Genomic DNA, 12,293 nt, shown 5'->3' with positions numbered 1-12,293 from the left:
TGCCATGGCAGATGCTGCCATGTTAGTTGCTGGATCACGGCAGAATCTGGGAGTCCCAGGGAGGTGTGGTGCATGTAGGACCTTGGAGGAGGGCTCAGCAGCCTTAGGGACAGGCCAGATATTGTAACACCATAATTTGGTTCCTTCTGTCTCTCCTCTCTATCAGAAAATAGGCTGAGGGATTCTGTGATTATTTATGGGGGGTATTGATTTGCACGATTTTCCTCCAAGCTGCCTGCTGTTTCTATCCGGTAGCTCTCATTGCTGCTGTTCTAGAGGGAGACACCGAGAGAGGCTTGGGCCCTAACTTCTAAAATTGCATGGATTTTATTTTTTCTGGCTTAGGGCTCTGAGATAGCCCATATGAAAAAAACCACCCTGCCTCACCTGCTCCAAAATGGAGAACCTTGATAGGTAAGTACAGGACCTTGCCAATCTTGGTGTGCACCCCTCTTGCCTTCTTGTGAGTGGTTGTTAACTCTTTTCACAGAGGTGAAGGGTAAGAAGTTGCACGTGGCAGATATTGCTATTTCACAGAGTTGGTGTAATGCAAGGGAGTGTGGGAGAGATGGATAACTGCCCCGGATTTTGCCCTGTTTGAGTCACATCTCTGATTTTAGCCATTCTAACCAAACATGACATTTCCAGGGACCCTGGTAGCCAGATATGGTAGATAGAGCTGGTTCCATTTCCTTAGCCTATCCAGATCATTCTCTTGCTATGTCCTCATAGGCAGATTGTTCTATCTCCCCTTGACTTTGGGCTTGGTCACACGCCTGTGCTTGTGAGCAGAAGTGGCAGTGAGCCAGTGTTGTGTCTAGATCTCAACCGGCCTCACCTATTTCCACATGCTCTTTGGTGTCTCTTTGAGCTTTGAGGAAAATACATCCTGGCTAGTCTGTTGGCTCAAGGAAGATAAAAGGCAGATGGACAGAGTCACTCAACTGAAACACAGACCAGCAGTGAGCAGTAGAATTAGCCCTGTCCCTAGAGCCTGAAGCAGAACTGCCCATCGACACCAGCCTGGATGAGCTGAACCCTAGCCAACCTGCAGATATGTGAGAATAAATGCTTAGTGATGTTGACTAGTCTGGACATTTTAACAATATTAATTCTTTCCATGTGTAAATCAGAAAAAAGCTTAATGTTAATGTTGTACATCATAAAAATTTTGTGGTTGGATGTTGTGCAGCAATAGGGTAACAGACAAATATGGAGTGGTTTTGTGACTAGATTCTGCTCAAATATAAGGGGAATGATACACGAGACTCCCTGGCATGTCCTTCTCTTTCCCTTCATTCTCGTCCACAGTTTGTATGAATGTGGAAATAATGGCTGGAGGACCTGCAGATCTATTGAACCATGAGGGCAAGAACTATATTCTAGCAATGGTGGAGGAGAGATCTAGAAAGAACCTGGGTCCCTGAGGACTTCATAGAGCAACCAAATGTCTAACCCTAGGATTCTTTTATCTGGGAGAGTATTAAACATCTATTATTTAAGTTTCTATGATATGGTGGTAACTGTTAATGAAGCCAGACAGCATCCTGACTGACGTGGGGAGTAGGATGAGAGCCATGACTAAAGGGAAACCGAAGGAACCTCTGGGAATGCGGGGGAGTTTATTGTCATTTTGCTGCCAAGGAGACATTTTTTTGGTCAGTGTTTCCTCACTTCTCAGTGAGGTCTCTTTTGCTTTCTGTCTTCATCCTGATCAGTGGGACAGATGGCTGTGGCAAGGTGCAGCCCAGAGGGAGGGCAGATGGCCAGTCCATTTTGGCATTCACATGAGGCCATGCTGTTCCAGCACTGTCTCTATATTAATGAAGGTGACGCTTTGCCTTCTGCTGGTTCTCTTGTCTTATTTTCTCAATTGGTTCAGAGCTCAGGCACAAGACCTTGAGCTCCCACAAGATCTCAACCAGGAGAATGCACAGGCTTCACCCCAGGAGAAAAGGTGGAATTTAATAATTGAGTGCACAGGCTGCGGTCATACTGCCTGGGTGTGAAACTTGGTTTAAATACTTAATTGACCAACGGGCTCTGTTTCCATATCTGTAAATAGGTGTAACGATCCTACGGGTCTAATTGGATTGTTTTGAAAAACAAATGAGTTCATTTACAGAAAACATTGAGCAGTGACCCACCAATAGTCAAAATTAATAAATGTAGCCTGTGCCATTGTGGTTGGGCTAGAATGAGGCCTCTTTCCAGGACCTCTTGTAGGAAAACGTGTGTTTACCTAACACGTCTACAATCTAGATCTGTACACACCTTGGATCTTGTCATCAGAAACCTGAAGCTTTCCCAAGATTGTTGATATTATGGATCAGAACAGTCTCATCCAGAGAATAATGAGATGCCTTTATCTATAGGCTATCTATAGATTTTTCTGCCTATTTTTTTTTTTTTATAGATTGATATCCAGCTTTGTTCTAAAAGTGTTTGAAGTTATAAGACAGAAGGGCAATAGTTAATTTAGCAAAATGTAGGGCCCTCTAATCTGGCTGTTATTGAGGTTGATTGTAGTAATCAAAGCAAAGCACTAATATAGTCACCCAAGCCCTCTCCCATGAATGCACATACATTTCAGGAAAGAATACCCACCCAAGTCGGGCTTGCACAGTTCCACAGGGTACCGAGACTGCTGTGTTTGTGAAAGAAACTTAGATGTTTTTATACATTCCTGGCCCTGCAAACAAATTGGCACTTATATTAGTTTCTTAGGGCTGTCGTAACAAAACACTACAAACTGGGAAACTTAAAGCAACAGAAATTCAGTTTTTCACAGTTCTGGAGGTTATACGCCTGAAATCAAGGGTCTGCAGGGTCAAGCTCCCTCTGAGCCTTGCAGCGGAGGATCCTTTCTTCTCTCTTCCAGGCTCTGGGAGCCCCAGGCTCTCCTTGGCTATAGTTGCTGCACTTCAAGGTCTGCCTCCACCACCACGTGACATTCTCCCTGCGTGTCTCTTCTTCCCTGCTCTCCCATGGAATTTTCCTCTTCTCCTCAGGACATCAGTCATTTTTGGATTGGGGCCAACCCTCATGACCTTGCCTTACCTTCAGGAGAGCGACAAAGATTCAATTTGCAGATAAGGTGACATTCACAGGTGCCAGCAGTTAGGACGTCAGTATATCTTTTGGGACAGGGTGGGAGGCACGATCCAGTTCCTAACAGCACCACCCTTTCACTTTTGCCTGTTTTATAAGGAAACTTGTTATATGTCCTTAATACAAAGGGAGCTATAAGGCCAGACAAAGGAGAGTCACTGAGGGAGGGGAGTTGTGTGAGCAGAAAATGAGATGGGTACTTCTCAGGCTTGAACTTATCTAGTTTATGGATTTTGTTTGGATAGTAAAAAGGAATCCTTCTCATTCTTCCTCTGTGGGATCTGCTGCCCCACTTAGAGTCAGCAATGGAGCAGCTCTGGGGGCCAGTGGGACTAGGCAGTCTGGCTGTTGCCTTGGTGACAGCCAATGAGAAGAGTCAGTTCTCCAGGTTGCTTCCTACCAGAGCATCCATTGCTTCATTCATTCAACAAACAATCGTCGAGATGCTAAAATGTGCTGGGCACAGCCTTAGGTGGAAAGACATTGTGGTGAACAAGAAAGAAAAGAGCTTGCATTATACTGGGGGAGACAGAGAATATCTAAGTATCCAGATAAATCATTTCAGATAATAGGAAGCACAGTTAAAAACTAAAGCAGAGTATTGGAAGTGAAGTGAGACCCTTCTGTAGGTAGGGTCTCCCTGAGGAGTTTGCATTTGAGCAGAGATTTGAGTCACAATTAAGAGGGAACCATGCAAAGATTTATGGAAGGAACACTCCAGGTAGAGAGAACAGCAGGCTCAAAGACAGTGAGGAAGGTATGAACTTGGTATGTTTGAGGAACAGCAAGAAAGCCCCCCCTGGAGTGAGCAAGGGGGAGAAAGGGGAAAGAGAAATCCAGGGAGATAGGCAAGAGTCTTGTAAACTATTAGGATTTTTCCAAAAATACGATGACAGCAGGGGAATTTTTGGGCAAGGAATATAATTTGATACATGTTTATGAAAACAGATCACGACAGCTGGAGGGTGACTGAATTATAGGGGGCAATAATTGAGGCAACAAGAAGACTCTGTGGGTATAGCTCAAGGAAGAGATGATGATGGATTAGAGGAAACTGGGAACAGTGGGGATGGCGAGAAGTGATTGCCTTGGACTTTGTCTTTAGGGTATACTGGCTTTGATGTAGGATATAAGGAAGTGAGTTAAGGATAACCATGGGTTATTTGGTTGGATCACTTGGTAAATTCTGATGCCATCCCCTTAGAAGTTGTCAGGGGGCAAATCTGGGAGGAGGTAAAAATCAAAAGTCCTGCTTGCTGTTTGTCATGATCACTAAAGAAGCGATCAGCTTTATTGAGGTATAATCCATATCCCATACAATTCCCCCTTTGAAAGTACACAGTTCAGTAGCTTGCAATATAATGGGTCTGTGAGTATTTTGGATGTGTAATACTGTTTAACACAAGCAACTTTAGAACATTTTCATGATCCCCCAAATCATCCCCACACACCACAGCTGTTTCCCCCTAATCTTCCCCACCAGCTCTAGGCAACTATTAATTAACTTTTATCATCTATAGATTTGCCTTTCTGCATATTATGGACATGGAATCAGAGACTATGTGGTTCTTTGTTGCTGGCTTCTTTCAATTAGCAAAATGTTTTCAAGGTTTATCTATGTTCCACTGGGTATCAGTACTTAATTTCTCTTTGTTGTTGAATAATATTTCATGGTAAAGATATACTACATTTATTTATTCAACATCAGATGAATATTTTGGTTGTTTCTACTTTTTGGCTATTTTGAATTATGCTATAAATATATGTGTATGTTAGCATGTGAACATATGTATTCATTTTTCCTATGTAAATATTTAGGAATAAAATTGTTGAATCAGATGACAATGTTTAACTGTTTGAAGAACCATTTGACATTTTCACTAGTAGTAGAAATTCCTCCATATCTTTTCCAAATGCTTATCTGTCTTCTTGATTCTAGCCGTTTTAGTATGTGCAAAGCAATATCTCATAGTGATTTTAATTTGCATTTTCCAGATGGATAAGGATGCTGATCATCTTTTCATCAGTTTTCTGGTCACTTGTATATCTTCTCTGGAGAACTGTCTATTTATACCCTATGCCCATTTTCAAACTGGAACTTTTATTATTTAGTTATAACAGATTTTTAGTAGCTACAAGTCCCAATCAGATACAGAACTTGCAAAAACTGTTTCTCATTCTTTAGGTTATCTTTTTTATTTCCCTAATGGGTATCATTTGAAGTATGTTTTAAGTGTGGTATGTTTCAATGTTATACTTAAGATGCCTAGTAAGTAGTTGGGCATGTAAGCCTAGGATTCAAAGGAGAGACTGGGGTTGGAAATACACATTTGAGAGTCATTCAATTTTAGACATTCAATTCCATGAATCTGGATAAAAATCACAGGAAGTGAGTATATTTCTCTGGAAGAAAAAACTGAGGACTGAGCCCCAGAACTCCCCAATATTTAGGGGTGAAGAAGAAGCAGTGGAGAGATGATCAAATGAAGCTACCAGTTTCTGGAGAAACCAGGGAGCTAGGTCATGGTCAAGGGGAAGGTATACTGGGATATGACATTTGGTAAGACAACTCTTGCTGCTGTCCCCACTGAGACAGGTCCCAGTGCAACATCCTATCACACATAGCCATGTGGTCCCTCCATTGACATTTTATGGGCCTACTCTGTGATGGTTTTCTTAGCCTAATGGGATTACACATCCAAAATCCCTACTCAGAAATACACTTATGGGAGCAGATTGAAATATTAGTTATCTAGGAAAGATTTATGACCTTGTTGAGATTAACTCTAGTTAATGGATGTGATGCTGCAAAGCTATGACAGAACATACGTCTCACTTTATTTTTTAATGGAAAGAGCAAAAGCCCCATCCCACAGGACCAGCTAACTACATAGAGACTTGGAGGTACAGAGCTCTAAAAGACCTACCCAGACCAGCCTTTTCCCCTTGCTGGAATCACTGCAGCTTTTAGGGAATCTGGGATTTCTGAGAAGAAAAGAACCTTGAGAAGAGTGGTCCAAAGCCACTAAGGGCTGATGAGGTGCAGAGAGGGAACCTGGCTCTGAAAACACAGGGGGTTTGGTGTCCTTGCTCACAAGGCCCAGCTAGGCTTGGGAGATCCTATTTTCTGCAAAGTGTGTGATTTTAAGTTAGCTTAAATATAACATGTTCCAAGCAGAAGGAAAAAAATCTTGAGTCTGATGAAGACCCAGCATGGAGGCAGAGAGGACCCCCCTGGGGCCAAGCTGAATTGTTGTGAAGTTGAAGAATCAGCTGAATCAAGAGTCAGTTTACCTCTTAATCTTTCTATTCAGCTTCTGGATTGAGTAGTATAGTTCTTGAGCAAGAATTTACCTATTTGTTCACGTTCTTTTTCATCTGCCAAGGGACCAATATATATATACAGGGCCAAGTGGGACAGTGGCTTGCATACAGAAATACCCGGAAAATAGGGCAGAAACCAGCCGAACATGTGGGTAAGATCTTCTCTCTTAATAAGATGTGTTGCTAATTTGGTGACCATTATTGGGGCTCCCTGGGTCAAAGTTGTCTGGAGTTTAAGGATATCCGAAGTGAGAGGGTGGGCAAAAAGTGAGAAAGGCAGGTACTTATTCTTGAAGAGGATTCTGAATTGGTTCCTAGGAAATGAGGGAGGGTTATTGGGAGTTTTCTTTTTCTCCTCTGGGATTTTTCTTGTGGGTGTTGCAAGGGTAGTGTTGAGGGGCAGGGGCTTGGAGGTAGAGTTGACCAAGTTGGGGAGCTTAAATCATGTAGAGCTCGTTTGGTATAAATCAGAGGTTCTGTCATTTCCCGATTTCACATTCCAGTTATAAATAACATTCCTGGGTAGAAGTGGGACAAATAAGCAATGGGACAGAGATCTCCAACCTGGAAATTCTCATCGGGAAGGTTCCGTCTCCAAGGGGTAGCATTTTATCTTCGGAGAATGGTGTGTGTGTGTGTGTGTGTGTGTGTGTGTGTGTGTGTGTGTGTGTGGGGTGGGGTAGAGGTGTTCCCAGAGGAACTGCAGGAGAGGCCAAAATATTACTAGAAAAGGAGAGTGGGTTTTTGACAAAACCATCAAGAAAGTCACGCAAGGAAAAAAAAATGGTTGAGAATTTCCCCTATGTGGCAGCATTTGCCCTGCAGAACAAGGTTTGCAAATAGACTCCCCAAACCTCAACCCTAATCTCTTTAGGGATCCCTTTTCCTGGCACCTTCCTCCTCAGTTCTCTCTTCCTGCACCCCAAAAGCGTACACCCAGTTATAAGGTTCCGCCTAACAAGAAGAGACAGAGGTACAGGTGGTGAGCAGGGTCTCAGCCATCATCTCCTTCAGGTCCCCATCCGCCGCTCCCCACCCAGTTGCCAGAGCGAATCCCGAGTAATTGTTTTCCGAGGTGGTGCTGGGCAGGCTCGGTGGCGCCGCCTCGGTCTGGGTTCCCCGAGGACAAAAACCCACCCACGAGGGCTCGGCGGCTTTTCGACTTGGCCGGGATGAACTGTGGCAACTTCAGCAGCTCCCACGGCCACGCCAAGGCAGAGGCGGCGACAGTGGCGAGGGCAGTTCGGAGGGAGTGGAGCGCGTGAAGCCTTGCGCCTCCAGCTCCTCCCTTACGGCCGCGGGTCCCGGGACTCTCCCGCTCCGGTGCTTTGGGTGGTAGCTGCAGCCGCGCCTGCTTCCCGGATCTTCGCTTCTCTGTAGGCGAAGGAAGCGAACTGGATCGGCCCCGCTTCGAGGGCAACCTGCCGGAGTGGCTAAGCCCTGCCCTCCCGCCCCAGCTCCTAAGGCGAGCGCAGCCGCAGCGGGGGCCGGGGCCCGAGCCCCGCGCCACCACCGCCCACGGTGGGGGGGCGGACTGGGGGCGGGGCGGCCGGGACTGCCATCCCGGGCGCGATCCCCTAGCGCAGCACCCGGCGCTGCCGAGCTACCTCCCCTGCCGCCCGCTAGCAAGTTTGGCGGCTCCAACCCCGGCGCGTCTCGGGATCTCTAGGCGCATTTGTTTCTTCCTGGCTTCGGTGCGCCCTGCTTGGCGGGGACCCTCTCGAGCAATGCCGATGGATGTGATTTTAGTTTTATGGTTCTGTGTGTGCACTGCCAGGACAGGTAAGCAAGGCTGGGGCGGGTGGAGGGATACGCGGAAAAAGGGGCGCCGCTGCTGTGCCTAGCGTCCACACTGGCGTGGGAGACCTGGAGCCGAGCTCCGCGCTGGTCCGGAGAAGGGTAGAAGGGTGGATTGGTACCTTAGATCTCTCTGCCCGGTTTGGGGTGAAAGGGCAGGAAACCGGACTCATGGGCTACTAGGCACCCCAGTTGAGTGTCCCCTTCCCGGGGGTCGAGGCAGCGGGTTCTCAGGAGTGAGGGGCGTAGCTGAGCTGTCGCACCCTTTTGCTGCTAGTAGCCCGCTTCTAGGTTCTGGGGAGGCGAAACCCGCAGGAGGGCGGGTCTCACATCCCCGAACTTGAAAGGCGCTGTGGAAACAGCTCTCCAGGAGACCCGCCGGCGGGGAACCGGCGACCGCAGGACTTGCACCCTCAGAGGGAGCGCTTCCGGCCGGCGGGCGCGGCCCTGGCCGGGCCGGGGAGGGTGAGGCGCAGCTTGGGAAAGGGCTGCGGGGGAGCCCGGGATCCGGCGATCTCATTTTATCCTTTCCTGACTTTCCCCGGGGGACTCCAGTAGTATTGTCCTCCACCTGCCTCCCTCCCCAAGGGCTGGGCGAACAATTATTCCTGAAATTGGAGCAGTGGAGACAATCCTAGGAGATTTTCTCAAATCAGTTTTCCCTTGATATAATCGAAGGTTGTGGGGTGGGGAGCAACTGGCTAATTGTCTCAAGTCCCCACTTCGTTCTGCCACCGGAGATGCAGTTGTAAGGACTCTAAGCGCACCGCTTCCTTGCGTTCCCGAGCCCCCTGGGGTTCAGAGACTGGACATAGCCTTCTACTTCAAGAAACTAGTAGTAGATGCTGGAAGACAAGGAGTGGGAGTAGAGTTGGGGGTGGTGGTTGGAAATTGGTAAAATTAGGGCCTGCGGATTAGGGAGTGTTGGGGATTTTCAGTTTTAAGCCAGCCATCCTCATTACACGTTGCCCACTGTCTTTGAACCCCACAGCGAACATGTGGTCATTTCCTCTCCCTTTATCTTCACCCCTTTACCATTCCCATGCCTCTTCTCAGGAAGTATAGCCTCCTTCCCAGGACAGGGAGCAACTTCATCCGGAAAGTGCTGAGGGGTGCCGGCCCGGCCCCTCGTTGGCTCAAAAGTTCCCTCTGCTTGAGCCCCAGGCCCCCCCCTCTATGGCAGTTAGTCCATGGAGATACAAGAGTTGGGCGTCTAGGAGCTTTGAGCTGGCCCTTCCCATCTCCCCAGGACTAAGCTGCTTTCCTTTGCTTAATTGAAGAGCGTCAAGGAGAGATTTCTCCAGGGACAAAAGAACCATCATGCTTTTCTTTATCAGAGTTTCCCTGACTGCAGAGAGGTCAAGATTGTTTTAAATCTAGAATAGTTGCTTCTTGAATTCAGGTGTTGTTGGGATGGGTTAGCCTTTTACAACCAAGAATGCACTGGAAAGGACGAGGTCCCAGAAAGATGAGGACTGTTGAGGTTAGGGCAGAGTTTGGGCTACCCATCAGGCGTATGGAGTCTGAGGCTGGTGAGCATCTTACAGAGGAGTGGAAGACAAGGAGACACTAGATGGGGGAGAGGCATCCCATGGGTCAGTTTACACTCTTAAGTGCATATCACCAAGTCATGTGGAATCTGTCTAAATCCTTTGTTCACATCACTCCTTTGAAAAGTTGCCAAAAAGTTTATCTGTTTTCAGGGTTCATTGCTTGTGGAGGAAGTCTTTAAAAACATGGTCTTATTCTCCTGCTCAATCCCATTTCCCTTTAAATCTTATACATATTTGGTTGTGAAGGAAGATTCATTCATTCATTTATTTTTTCATTCTTGCTAGGTGACCAGTAACTTAAGGGAAAATGACTTAGTTCTTCATTACCAAGAACTTACAGATTAGCTGAGAATCTAGATAGAAAATGGAAAGCATTTTGTGTTCTATAGTTGATGGGATGGTGGGAGGTGGGGTTAAAGAAGTTTGTATTAAGGAAATACAGAGGAGGGAGTTTGTGAATTAATTCTGGAAAGGTGGTGGTATCAGGGAAGGCTGTACTTGGAAGGTGATATTTGAGAGTTGTGTCTTGTAAACTCTGAAGGGATAAAGTGGGAAAGCATCCCTGGCAGAGGGAAAAGCTTGTGCAAGGACTAAGAACATGGATGGATCTGACCCACTGGTTGTGGCTAAAGACTGGGAGCTTGGGTTTTCAGTGCCACTTGGTACTACTTACACACCAGAAGGCACCTATTTCTCCTTCAGAAATTGTCAGAAGAATCAGAGATGGGGGCGGGGGATTTAATTCATACACTTAGAATTTCTTGTAGCTTAAGGGAGTAGCTTTCTGGGGACAATCTCTTTGATTTTGCCCAGAAATCCCCATTCCCACATCAGACATCCATCCTCTTCTTTAGGTAGCAGAGGATGGCTGGTGATGAGTTTATCAGGATCCAAACAGCTGCTTGGGAAGTTTATTTGTCAAGTGAGACAATTGTTGTCTGAGCTGTTAACAGTCCTAGATGAAATAAACATGTGGTTCACTTAGTGAGCTGCTCAGATATCACCGCCTTTTAATGGAAATGAATAGATGATATCAGGCACATTTTAATTAAAGCAAGACTGCAGTGCAGAAGCAGTTACATATGAAAAGATCTAATGATAGGTGTCCTAAGGAAGCTGCTTACACTGCTCTCGTTCTGAGAACTTGTTTTAGGGTGCAAAGTCGAATTAGTTAAGATAGAAGACGCTGTTCTCCAGTTCTTGTTCTTATTTCTGGGTGAGAATCTGGGATTTCCGGGTAATCATTAATAATGAAAATTTAGAAGCCTACAGTAATAGCAGTAATAGCCCACCACGTTCATGAATCTTCTCCAATGGCCTGGAAGTATAATATGAGCTCAATGATTATTCTGCCACTGATTTCTAGTTTGTTTTGGTCTGCAGGGTAGGGGGTAAAGGAAATACCTGAAACACCAATGCCTTTAGGTGCCTACTGAATGCCTTTTGCTGCCACCTGCTGGAAAGGAGAGATTTTCTTTTTGAAGCAATTCCCAGGTGGTTCATTAATTATGAATTGAATAATGGACCGGTGACTATGTGCCCCCAGCCTTCAGTGATCATGTAAAATATCAGCCAACTTGGAACAAACATAAAGCATATTCTTTGAGAAAAATGCTTTTGGGGTATTAAGAACCGATCAAGTGGTTGTGAAATCCTGCTGGTAAATGAGGTCTTAGAGCATCTTTTCAGCATCATTTTACTCTGCATGGACCAGGGAGACAGCTGCCACCATGGGCAATGAGCCAGATTAGATTTGAAGTGAGCCAGACCCAGGGGATTTGCCTGGGAGCCTAGGTCTTAGACATCAAAGGTGGACTAAGTGGGCTTTGGCCTCCAGCGCTCCTTGGGCAGGGCTAAGGAGTGACTAACAGCAGCAGGTGTCCTGGCTAAGGTGAAGTTTCTGAATCCCAGCGCCAGGCCTCAAGTGCCTCTGTGGCTTTGACATGCTGCCTTCCAGGTTTTTAAAATATCTTTTCCCCAGGAGCTTTTTATCCTGCTTAATTCTAATTCCCAGCTTCAGCCATTTGTAGAGACTTTATGTCAAAAGTTGAAAATTTTAATAGGGTTTCCGTAGGAAAGGGCAGGAACTCCATGCTTGGACAAGAAACAGAAACATTAAAATAAAAAAAAAATTGAATGGAACCAACACTCACACTCCAAAAGGTCTGGAGAGGCCATGTAAATGCTGCCTTATTAATAGGTTTTCTGATTCCCTAGGCAGTGAGCAAAGTGCTATCCCTTACACATCCTGCTGTTGGCACTGGGCATTTCCATCCTGAAGGGTAACAATTAAAGGGAAAGAAGAAAACTGTATCCAGACGCCTAATTGATTTCTTTTCTCTTGTTCTGTTTTTATGGGGTGTTTTCACAAAAAGAGCAAAACATTTATCAGCTTGGAGAAAGGCCTTATGTAGCTTTTGCATTATTTTAGTGGAGTTGAGCACCAGGGAAAGTCTGGAAAACTATGTCGTATGAAAGACAGATGGAGTAACCTCAGCTATATACCAA

The 12,293-nt window shown here is 45.9% G+C and overlaps 1 protein-coding gene across 2 annotated transcripts in view; it reads left to right on the top strand.

Moving 5' to 3' along the window:
• Positions 1 to 7,970: 7,970 nt before the first annotated feature.
• The window catches only part of Nell1 (neural EGFL like 1), an 840,108-nt gene continuing 835,785 nt past the window's right edge, over positions 7,971 to 12,293 (top strand). The window contains exon 1 of one of the 2 annotated variants that reach the window (XM_058576884.1): positions 7,971 to 8,217. In XM_058576884.1, the coding sequence (XP_058432867.1) occupies positions 8,163 to 8,217 (55 nt within the window). In that variant the 5' untranslated portion in view covers positions 7,971 to 8,162. The remainder of the gene's footprint in view (positions 8,218 to 12,293) is intronic. The other variant, XM_046438336.2, reaches the window with a different exon arrangement.

The sequence above is a fragment of the Marmota monax genome, unplaced genomic scaffold (genome assembly GCF_021218885.2).
Source record: "Marmota monax isolate L192 unplaced genomic scaffold, Marmota_monax_Labrador192_F-V1.1 WCK01_AAM20220418_F8-fsc00061, whole genome shotgun sequence".
Lineage (NCBI taxonomy): Eukaryota > Metazoa > Chordata > Mammalia > Rodentia > Sciuridae > Marmota > Marmota monax.
This window is presented reverse-complemented; position numbering and strand designations above follow the sequence as displayed.